The sequence below is a fragment of the Crocodylus porosus genome, unplaced genomic scaffold (genome assembly GCF_001723895.1).
Source record: "Crocodylus porosus isolate Cpor-Errol unplaced genomic scaffold, CroPor_comp1, whole genome shotgun sequence".
Classification (NCBI taxonomy): Eukaryota; Metazoa; Chordata; order Crocodylia; family Crocodylidae; genus Crocodylus; species Crocodylus porosus.
Window position 1 is genome coordinate 2,951,098 of NW_017728937.1, and position 12,280 is coordinate 2,963,377.

Here is a 12,280-nt window from a genome sequence, read left to right on the forward strand (position 1 = left end):
CATATTCCAAACCCTCCAGTTTTTCTACATCTTTTTAAAATGCAGTGGCCAAAACTGAATGCTGAACTCCAGCTAAAGCCTGACAAGCAGAGAACAGAGTGGGATTATCATCCCCAACATCTGGACCCCAAGCTGTGTTTGTTTTTTTTGTGAGAGAACTGCACTGCTGACTAATATTGAGGTTGTGATCCACTACAATCTCCACAACCTTCTTGGCAGTGTTATTGTTCACCATCCTCTATTTCTGCAATTGCTTTTTCCTCCTTCTGTGTACCCCAGCAACTCTCAACCCTCAAGGTGGCAACCCCTTCCAAAACCTAAAATTTATTACATTGCTTACCTCCTTACAGAGGGGCCAGGCAGCAGCAACAGAGGAACAGCTAGGCAGGGAGAGCTTAAGCCTGCCCTTATCTGCCTAACTCTTCACACTTCCTGTAGCACCCTTCAAAAGGATCCTGCTGCTCTGGCACACTAGTTAAGAATCACTAACATAGCACCTTACATTCATCTTCATTAAACTGAAATGTGTAGGCCACTCCTCTCATTTATCAAGGTTCTTTTCAGAGTTTAATCCTATCATCCAAAGGAGTTTGTCATATCCCTTTCCTTCCCTCCCACAGCTGTTCACTGTCTGCAAATTCGATCAATACCCTTTTTATCCCTGCATCTAAGTCATTAATTCAAATGTTCAACAACACTGGATTGAGAATAGCCCCTTGTGGAATCCTAATTGACACTACCTCCCATTCAAACACCGATCCATTAATATTTACCCTTTGCTTGTGGTTATCCAGCTAGTCATGTATCTACCTAATGGTAATTCTAATTCAGAAAGATACCACCAGAGAACAGCTGAACAGGTGCCCAGCAGGGTACTTGATATTTATCCCTGTCAAAACATTCAGATGATTGTTTTCCCCACCTTCTTCCTCCATTGCTGGTTACATCTCCTGCAAAATATTCAATTCTTTGAAGCAAGAACCATATCCACTTCTGGGCTTGTACAAGATTTAAGACTACAACTGGGCTGTGGTCTTAATTTAAATATTTACAATAAATTATAAACTGACTGCCCTGAAATAAACCAGGCTCAAATCTAATTTGCTCTAATGAGTCAGGATAAGGATGGAGAGTGATCTATGAGACCCTGTTAGTGCTTAGGATACCTAGATTCTACTGGTAGAAGGCTAAAGAAATAAAAGTATGGTAAAAATTAGTATGAAGTGCCTCACCTCAGAAAGGAACAAGCCAGGAGGACCAATGAAAACTTTTATCCTTGTTAGTACAACCATATCCCAAATTGAGTTTTCCAAAACAGTAAATGGGTTTTAATCCCACACACTGACCCTCAGAGCCTTACAGCATCCACCAAGCTCTATGCATTACTCCAAAACACCTATTCCAGGACGACAAGGAACAGACGCATGCAGAGGCAGTTTTCAGAGAAAGAGTAGACAGATCAACACCAGCTATACTCCTTTCTAGAATGTGAGAGACAGCAAGTTAATTGCCGTCCTATTAAAAAACCATGCTCTTACCTTTCCACATTGACTTGATTTCATTCTTACAAAGTATTCCCATGCTAATAATGTAGGTGGCTATCCTTTAAAATCTGAAGTTTTGGTCTGGAGCTTAGGTCTATGTACTGTTAGCATCCCATCCCTGTCTACTCCAACGATTTGTCAGTAGGTTATATAGTCGGGGCCCTCGCCGCTTCTGCCTTCAACAGGCTCCTGCGGCTAGAAGGATGCCTGGAACCCCTCGGGAATGGGCTGGTGTGCCCCTGAGCCAGTGAGGGGAGGCAGCAGGAGGGTGGCTGGGTGTGCTGGCAGCCAGAGAAGATGGCGGGGACAGTGCACAAGGCACTGGAAGCCTGGGCAGGCTCAGGGAAGTTAGCAGCTCATCTGGTTGGCACTGTTCATCATCCCCGCCACCTTCTCCGGCTGCCAAGACATCCAGCCACCCTCCTGCCTTCTCTCCGCACTGCTCCAGGGGCAAGCCAGCCCATTCCCAGGCAGCTCCAGGTATTTGGCCAGCTGCAGGACCCTGATGAAGGTAGAAGAGGCAAAAGGCCGGATCCTTTCTTTCTGCAGAGCCTGCCTGCCTCTCCCGTGGCCAGCAAATGAGCTGACTAATGGCTGAAAAATTCCAAAATAAACTATATTGGGATGTAGTTTACTTTGCAATGATGCAAACTCATTTAAAACCCCAAAACTCACATATGTGCAGTGTGATGCCTGAAATACCGTGAAGAGGCAGATGAGTGGTGCCAGTGGTTGAATAGGTGTTGCATAAGAATTTTAAGAGTTAAAGGAAAAACTACTTGATCATAAAGTGCTGGAGAAACAGACTTCACTGTTGTATAAGAAGATTATGGAGTAACTCCTTTTGAACATAGAACAAACTACTATTATTCCTTGAAATAGACCATCTTAAAAAACAATGATCACCCAAGTACAGGGGTTAAGAGGTTTGCTCTTCTAGCCTTGGTTACTTGCTAATTCTGTAATAAGAAACCATTACTGTCAAACCTTAGAGGGCCAAAGATGATCAACAAGTTAGTGGCCTAAGCATTATGGGAACTGAAGAGAATTCCACCACAGACTGGTAGTATTTATTCAATGGAAGTTAGCAATTGCAGGAAATACAGCACTCATGTGGGGAGTTTTGTGTTCTTGAGGGGGATTTTTTCAGTTTGCAAATTAGAGCAGCTGTAGCAGGCAGAATGCGAGTCTGAAGCTGGATCGCCTACCTCCCAGGCCAGCACTGTAACCACGAGGCTAGAGCATCTGACGCATCCTCCTCCTCAGCAGTGACCAGAGCACTACAGATACTTAAAGGACTCCTGAACAAAGCAGCTCAGGTTCCAATTGGACCCTGACGTTTTCAAATTGTTTTAGACAGGTTTTCTCCACCCCTCCCCCTCCATATGAAATGAAAACAAATTTCAAAGCCTGCTTTGCAGTAACTTGCAAGTTCCCGATCGCTCTAAATTTAATACCCAATTGAAAAAAAAGTAAATGAAGATGAAAACTTGGATAAGAGGAAGCCTTAAATTTGTCACTAGTCGTAATTTAAAAAACATAGTATCTTTTGTTCCGAAGTCTTTATGTTGAAGTCCTGAAAGTCACTGGTCCTACCAATTGCTTCAAAAAGACTTACGAAATTCCAGAACAACATGCAAATAAGAAAGAAAAAACATATTTTGGGATCCCTCACCTTTTGAAGACAGCTGTTTCAGTTTTAGCATCTACAGTAAGGCTCAGTGTCTCCTTCATACTGCCGTTCATCACTGTTTCCGTTACTTTGTCTGAATTTTCCACATCGTCTTCTCCATCTGAGCTTGCCTCCATAGCAACACTTCCTGGGGCTAGATGATGAGAAGCACTTAAGTTTATTGATAAATGACTGTTATAGTTAATTAGCAAGTCCACATCAGCAAAGACATGCTGGAGATAACTTCGTAGTATTCTTCTCATTTTGTTTTTTACTGCATAATATGTGTCTGCACATCCAGAATAATTAAATACTTCTAATAATGGTTTAAGGAAACCCCCCCCCCAAAAAAAGCCCCACATTATCTCCATTTTCGAATTCAGTTAGCAGTCTGCATGATCTGCTGAAACTACAGCAGTTAGGCCATGTCAATGTGGAGAAATGTTACCCATCTAAATAAACTGACATAATTCCCCTGTGAATATTTAAAGCAACTATACCCAGATCCCACTAACTAAGGGCCAAAATAGCTAATAATTTAGTCTTCCCCAGTTTAGAGGAAGAGACAGGCACAGAGAGGGGAAATGGCTTGCCCAATATCACCTAACAGACAAATGAAGAAACCAGAAATAGAACCCAGGGCTCTTGAGCCCCAGTACTAGTTCTCTACACCCTGTCATCAAGTATGTTCATTTGAATACTGTACATTTGAGCAATTTCAGGGCAATTTTCACTTACCTTCTGGTTGTGTTACAAGTGGAGTTACACTTGCACTCAGTGGATCCATTGGTTCTGCATTGGTTTCCATTTCCACAGGAGAATTACTTCTTAAGGAATCTTTTGAACTTAAATACAAATTGCAGAGACAGAATTTGGAAAGACTGCTAAATACTGGCACTGTTTGTTCACATGCAAGAAAAACCTTTTAGACTAACATTTCTAGTTCTTTTACTGCTTCTAGTTCCAGAAACCTACTGAATTGGATATACAAAAAAAATCCTCAAAGAAATGGGGAATGGAGGAAATTGCTGGAATTCCCACAGATGTTTACTGTCACAGAGCAGAAGGTTTTGGGTTGGTTTTTTTTTTTTTTTTTGGGGGGGGGGCGGAGGGGAGGGAAAGGAGGTGGCTTGGGACAGAACAAAGAACACAAACCCAAGTTCTCCTTGGAGTAAATGGAAGGAAAGTTTATTTTCTTGATCTCACAAAAAAGAACTAGCACTGTCCCCCTCCAATCTATTCTAGAATCAATTGTAGAATAGATCAGAGGGGACAGTGCTGATTCTGTTTTGTGAGATCAAGAAAATAAACTGTCTTCAGATCAACTCATCACCAGTACAATTACAGTGATAACCCATTTATAGCATGGAGAAGACCTAGACATTCTAGAAACCTACTAAGGCTTTTGTCTTTAATGACGTGATTATATCCATCTAACCTAGGAAGACAAGCAAAACAATAAGCTCCTGACTTGGTTATGTTTGTAGATTAGATGGTAACTTTGGACACAACATACCTTCTTCCCCACAAGACCATGCAAAACAACATAGTATAAACTACAGCAGCTATTAGTTGAGTAAACTTCATAAAGTGGTATCGCACACACTTCTGCAAAGACATGCATAAGCCTTCTGAAAGGCACTAATCTCTGTTTCTATTATACTTAACAGCTGATAGTTTGGGTTCAAGTGCAAAAATGTCTTACTTTAGAGAAGATGTGAACTCTGAAAAAGAAGCCCAGCCTGTTTCTTTTGCAGGCATAGGTTCTTCTGTGCTCCATACATCAGATCCAACAGAATCCAAATTGGCACCATGTGCAGTTTCCATGGGCACATCAAAGTTAGCTGACCAATTAGGTGCTAGAAACATTGAAGTGAAAACATTAAAGGTTTAGAAACTGATAATTCACTTGTCTTATACCGACTCAAAACACCACACATCTCCCTGATGTTATATATTGGAAAATCCTTTAATGTAATGCAACGTACGCTTAGAAGTCTACATACAGAAGAATGAATACTGTACTAAATTAGAAACTGAAAGCAGCTCTCAAATATAATTTGCCTATGAAGGCACAGCAAACTACTGAAGAGGTTCACAGCACCCTGCAAAATCAAAATGATCTACTAAACATCACTTAAGCTGAAAACTATTTAATAGTGTAAACTAAGAAGAAATATAGTTCAATAATCTTAACTTGTAAACATGTTTAAAATCTTTTATTGTCAACACTGATTTCTAAGCTATGTATTTTTTGGTCTGGAATCTTTTTTTTTCCCCTTATACTATGCACTTTCCCCTCTCGGAACAGACAAAAACCACAAACAAGTTATTTAGAACCCATCTTTGAACGAAAATGAGTATTTTTTCAAGCACCAAGTTAATGCTGCAATATTTTGTTTACCAAACATGAATGGCATCTCTTAATTATAATTTTTTCATTACAATTTTAAATGCTGCAGCACATTTGATTTGAAAATGTCCAACTTAGGATTCAAGGTGCTTCACCTACAATACTACATATAAAACAGACTGAAAAGGAAGGTCCTATGCCTAGCAGTTGAAAATTCCAATCCACACAGACAGGAGGATTTCCTCTCGGGCTTGTCCACCGAGACTAATTGTACTAATTCAGCTAAACTGATTTTGGTTGTGGGTATGGGCTCTCAGTTTAAAAACCAACTATATCAGTTTTGCTTACTACAGTAAGTTTACTGGCACAAGTTGAAATTATATAAAAACTAATCTTACTAGTTTAAGCAAGTAAGATTTACATTTAAAAAAAAAACAAAACACTATTGAAGATTACTAAAAACAGGGTTAAATAAAAAATGCCTTTAGTTGAACTGGTGCGATGGTATGTTTAGACCAAGCCTGAGAGCTTAGATCTTAAAAATAAGCACCCTAAATCCTTTATTCTCTGTACCTACAGCTCAACTCAGCTGCTAGCTCCTGTGCCAGTCTTTTCAAGAAAAGCATTTGTTGGCATGACAGTCACTCTGAAGGGGGACATGCTAAAGGTGAGCCATTTTCAGTACAGATAACATAAGCATTAGGGTCAGTCTCCAAAGGTGCTATCACCATCCTAAACTGACACAAAATGCATGCGCTCATTTGAACTGTGCACCTCCCTTTAAACACATTTCATAAGAGTGAGAACCATGTTTTACAAACAGAGCATTAGCGGGGTCCGATTCAGCCAGACACCCAGACTGCTCTTACTTGGCCTTACTCTTGAAATTAGAGCTTTACTTAGAACACACTCCTTGAGCAAAGGTGAGACACTGAAATGCAGTAAAGGCAGTAACGAAGACAAAACTGGGCAATGCTGCTAGTTCTAGCAATCCTTTAATCAAACAATCAGTGTAAACTCCCTGCAACTTAATTTCCGCATTAGAAAATGTAAGCAGCTACAAATATGATAAAAGGTACTTACGTTCATTTAAGTCTACTTCCATCTTATCCTCTGTATTGGTATTAGATTCAAATATGTCTTGTTTTGCTCCATCTTCTTCTTCAGAGTCTGTACTTTCTTCACTATCTGTACTGCCCGAGCTTCAAAAAACGAAAGGCATCTTTTACATTCTGCAGCTAGGACTCCTCTCTATCTAGAGAGATTTTCTGGAGGCTAAACAGAACTGCATGCTGAGTGATCAGCTTGAAGTACACTGCAGCTACTATCTGTTAAACTTATTTTCCATCTTTGCCAGAATTTTAAGGTTTCTTTTCACTTAGAAGTCCACTGATTTTTTCCTCACCTACACCAACAAATAAGAACAAGGATGCCTTTCACAGCCCTTAAGTGAAGTGGAGTTAGGAAACAGGAGCAAATTGACCAAGAAAGCAGAGGTAGACCTCTTTAGTTGCTCTCTACAAGCCAATCTAAGTACCAAATGAAGCACAGGTAGACCTAAGAGCAAAATGACAGCCTCCCCACACTCTTCCTATAAGCTGGCACCTAAGTTGTCCTTCACTTCTCCAGGAGCATTAGAGCAGTGGAATCCTAGATCTATGAATATATTCAACGGCAGCAGTAAGGTAGTAGTCTAGTACAGAAATTCCTACTGCTGGCATTCAAAAGATGGTGATGGGGAAGAGAAAGTGGGATTGTATGGTGCCATGGTAGAAGGGTCAGAAAAGAGCTGCTGAGAGGAAATTCTGATAGTCTTAGAAGAACAAACCGCTGCGGGTTCCAGCTCTATTTGACCTATGCTTCAAAGTAAGGAGTCTCTTTCATTACTACAGCACAAATTAGGGTGACCCTGGTAGCACAGGGTTGAGTGCACTGGCTGCTGTTGCAGCTTGCTAAAGGTGGCACAATGGTGGGAGTCCAGCACCTCAGAAATCCTGGCCTAGCATGGCTAAGGAGGTTGGGTTTCACTGGCAAACAGAGGAAAGAGAAATGTGGAAGGAAGGGAATAGAACACACACCACTTCAAGTGAAATGAAGTATGTAAGAAGTGATGAACAGCATAAACAGCAGCTGCTTGAACCTCTTACTGGTGCAAAAGACTGGAGACGATAAGTGCTGGGGGTCAGTAATCAGTTCTCCAAGTAAAGTTTCAATTAAAAATTTTGCCTCCAAGTTCTCTCTCTCTATTGGATAACCTGCCTGAGCAGTCAACAATCTCAACCAGCAAACCTATTCGGAAGTGGGTCTCTGCTGTAGTACTTCCCAGAAAGGAAACAAATGTTATATTACCTGGACCGCCTCTGAGATTCTGGTGTAAATGCAATGTGTTTTTCTTCCCAGATATCTTCTTCATCAGAACCACCATCATCAAACTGCTGTATTCTCTCCTTACAGCATGCTTCAAACAAGGCAATATTACCCTGAAGAACACCATACAGAAAGAATAAGATTAGGAACAAATATGACGTTCATTTATTGTCAGCTAACCCATTTTGTCATATTGGTTAAAAATTCAGCTGTAAGTGCATCTCCTATGGCTACAACACAAGAAAGCTTGCCTCTGCAGTTTCAAACACGGTAAACAAATGCAAATGGTAATTATTTCACCTTTTCTTGCTCACTCCTTAGGCATATTATCTTTAAAAGTTTCTCCCAGCTTAATACAGAGATGACTGGATCAAAGGAATACTCCTTTTTTTTTTTTTTTTAATGGAGGACAGGGTTAGGCGTTTGGTTCACAAGACAAATATTTTCTGAGAAAACATTTTTAAAACCACTCCCCTTTTTAAACTTTCATCTGACTAAGACCATTAATTTATAATTCAGCGGAAGAGTGAAGTAGCTAATTCCAACATGCTATATACTGAATAAGCATACAATCAACTGCAGAAAATAAGACCCACATCTACTCCTGAACACATCTATACATAAGCATACAGGGAGCAGGTCTGCTGAAGCCAAATACAGAAATACTCCTCAGTGTAGCAGTAGCAGTCTCCAAGAGAGTAATGCTCACACTATTACAAGGAACCACCTAGGTAAGCTGCCCTTCAAGGTTACCAGCAACAAGTATAATTTGACTCAGTGATATTCTGCCCTTTGACGCATAATTTACTAAACAGTCCTTTCTCCTCAATCACTGAAGTCAGGACAGCAGCAGGAACATATACTTACACTTTCATTTGTATTGAGGGTAAAGTTGATGTCTGACACACGATCAAAAGAAACACTGCAAATAAAGTAAAAATTCATGCATGAAAACAGAAAAGATGCCACAATGCAAGTCATATGAAAATAGAGCCATTTCATTTTTTTTTTTTTTAAACATTGTACAGTAAGACTATTTGCAGCTTTAAAAAAGGTTTCCTGCACAAGAATGCAGTTTTAACTTCTGTGCCAAGGAAAAAAAAATGATGCCTTCTTATCACTATTCCCTTAAATAGTACTTTAAGTCAAGAAACATTTTCTATAAAAAACAACTTTAAAGAATGCTTAAAAACCAATGAAACAGAAAGATGGCTACTTTTCATAAGATGCATGATAAAAATATATCTGCATAATTAAGTAATTAAAATTAACATAAAGTATAAAATCCTAAATCTCATTTTTGAAACAGTGCAACAAAACAGTGAGTATATCATTCCATGGATATCTAAGATGATAGTTGATAACTCATTTTTTAACAATTTATAATAAAAAGACTTAAGTCTGCCAAGAAAACTATGACAGCAGACCTTACATGTGCCCACTGACTTCAAAACATAATTAAAAACACAACAGCTCCCCCAGGAAGAACATGTTGCAAGATCTGACTCTTAACCTAAAACGTCAAAGTTAACTGAATGCCTTGTTCCCAAGGGGGGAAAAATTCCACACGTGAAACACTAAAGTTATTTGGCTGGAGAGTAAATTCAAGGATAAAAATGGACCTCTGTGTAGTGAGCCCACCTACAAAGCTTCATCGAGTTAACTTGGTTGTCTTAATGCCTAATAGCTTTGCTACAGACATGAAATCATAGAATCAGAAAACGAGGGTTGAAAGAGACCTTAAAAGGTCATCTAGTCCAACCCGCTGCTCAAAGCAGGGCCGTCCCCAACTAGATCATCCCAGCCAGGGCTTTGTCAAGCCGGGCCTCAAAAGCCTCCAACATGGAGATTCCACCACCTCCCTACATTACTTGTTCCAGGGCTTCACCACCCTCCTGGTGAGAACATTTTTCCTAATATCTAACAAACCTCCCCCATTGCAACTTGAGACCTTTGCTCCTGTTCCATCTTCTTTCACCACCGAGAACTATTTAGCTCAGAAGAGGGCAACCCCCGGCACAGGTGCCACACAGTGTAGCATGCAAAGACACTTTCCTTGGCACTTGTGCCTTGGAGCAGATGGCAGGGAAGAGGCTGGGGCTGCACTGCCACAACAAGGACTGGGCCCCTTGTGGCTCCTCCTTTGCCTGTCCTGGCACGTCAACATCTTACAAGTCCAGCTGTTTTTGCCACTCTGCCCAAGAGCACTGCTGACCCCTGGTCTAGCTCCATCCTCTATGGAATCAGCCTTCAGGCAGCTGAAGGGTGAGGGAATTTTATAGCAGTCTTCTCTTCTCCAAACTAAATGAACCCAGGTTCTTCAGCCTCTTCTCAGAAGTCATGTGCCCAAGCCTCTGGACCATTTTTGTTGCTCTCTGCTGTACTCCCTTCAACTTGTCCACATCCTTTCTATAGCGGGGGGTCCAAAACTGGAGACAGGACTCCAGATGTGGCCTCACCAGTGTTGAATAAAGAGGAATAATTACTTCCCTAGATCTTTTGAAAGAGCAGGAATAAATCATCCCTATGCACAGGAGGACTAGGAAATATGGCAGAAGACCGGCTTGACTTAGCAGGGAACTAACTCTTCAGTAAACTAAATCGCTAAAACAAACCTTATAAGAAGTGGAAACTTGGACAAATAACTAGAGAAGAATAAAAAGCCTTCTTCAGGCATGCAGGGATGAAGTCAGGAAGGCCAGAGCACAATTGGAGTTGCAGCTAGCACAGGATGCGAGGACTAGCAAGAAGGGTTTCTACAAGTATGTCAGTAGCAAGAGGAAGATCAGGGAAAATGCAGGACTCTTACTGAATGGGGGAGGGAACCTAGTGACAGAGGATGCAGAAAAGGCTGAAGTGTTCAATGCCTTCTTCACCTCAGTGTTCACAGGGAAAGTCACCCCCAGACTACTGCACCAGGCAGCAGTTTGGGGAGGAGGAGAGCAGCCAACAGTGGAGAAAGACCAGGTTAGGAACTATTCAGAAAAAGCTGGACATGGACAAGTCCTTGGGGCCAGATGGGATGCACCCGAGGGTGCCAAGGCTGTTGGCTGACGTGCTTGCAGAGTCATTGCCCATCATCTTTGAAAACTCAGGGTGATCATGTGAGGTCCCAGATGATTAGAAAAGAGAAAATATAAATGTTCATATTTAAGAAAGGGAAAAAGGAGGATCCAGGGAAATGCAGACCAGTTAGCGTCACCTCAGTCCCTGGAAAAGTTGTGGAGCAGATCCTCAAGGAACCTATTTCTAAGGACTTGGAGGAAAAAGTGATTATCAAGGATCCAGGTTCTCTTCCATTTAAAAAACAAATATATCCAATTTTCAGTTAAAAAAAAAAAAAAAGAACCAGAAAACCACATTTTTCCATGATTAAAATGAAGCGATAGATAGCTAAATAGATACCAGGAACCTTGGTGATTAGGAACAGTCAGCATGAATTCACCAGGGACAAGTCATGGCTGATCAACCTGATTGCCTTTTATGATGAGATGACTGGCCCCACGGATCTGGGGAAAGCAGTGAACATAATATACCTTGAGTTTAGCAAAGCTTTTGGTACAATCTCCCCAGTAATCAGTTGCTCAATGTCTAGCTGGCAGCCCATATCAACTGGAATGCCCCAGGACAATCCCACGCACGGCTACATCCAGGATACTGACTGGTTAAGCAGCAGCTATTCGGAAAAGGACCTGGGTGTTACAGTGGACAATACACTGAATATAAGCCAGCAGTCTGCCCTTGTTGCCAGGAAGGCTAACAGCATACTAGGCTGCATTAGTAGGAGCACTAACCGAATAATAGAAGGTTTGGGTTGGAAGGGACCTCAGGAGGTCATTTAGTCCAGCTGCCTGCTCAAAGCAGGACCATCCCCAACTAGATCATCCCAGCCAGAGCTTTGTTTAGTCGGATGAATCCTCCAAGGATGAAGCTTCCACCACCTCTCTGGATAACCTGTTCCAGTGTTTTACTACCCTCCTAGTAAGAAAATTCTTCCTACGTAAGCCCGTGCAAATAGGGAAGTATTCAATTTGGATTCGGCCAATTCTGGAGACAGGGATTCAATTCAGAGATTCAGATCACCGTCCCAAATTGATTCAGCTGATCAGCTTCAGAAGATCTGCCGCCAATTCAGAGAAATTCAGATCGGCCAGGGAGAGTGAGGCACAGCCGGGCAGCTGCAGGTCTTCCACAGCTCCTCCTGCTGGGCTTGCCACTCCTTAGGTGGGTGGAACCACGAGAGAAGCCCCCCATGGCTGCTCTGCATGTCCCCAGCCTAGTCCCAGCACTTGAAAAAGAAAAAAAAAAAAAAGCTCCTCACTCACCGTCTGCAGCAGCAGCAAT

At 41.5% G+C, this 12,280-nt stretch overlaps 1 protein-coding gene across 9 annotated transcripts in view; it reads right to left on the reverse strand.

Moving 5' to 3' along the window:
• PPP6R3 (protein phosphatase 6 regulatory subunit 3) overlaps positions 1-12,280 on the reverse strand; it is a 104,660-nt gene that overhangs the window by 10,823 nt on the left and 81,557 nt on the right. For all 9 annotated transcript variants that reach the window (XM_019547270.1, XM_019547268.1, XM_019547263.1 and 6 more), the window contains 6 exons: positions 8,804-8,858; positions 7,919-8,049; positions 6,653-6,771; positions 4,922-5,075; positions 3,955-4,061; positions 3,220-3,370 (listed from right to left, as the gene is read on the reverse strand). In XM_019547270.1, the coding sequence (XP_019402815.1) occupies positions 3,220-3,370; positions 3,955-4,061; positions 4,922-5,075; positions 6,653-6,771; positions 7,919-8,049; positions 8,804-8,858 (717 nt within the window). The remainder of the gene's footprint in view (positions 1-3,219; positions 3,371-3,954; positions 4,062-4,921; positions 5,076-6,652; positions 6,772-7,918; positions 8,050-8,803; positions 8,859-12,280) is intronic.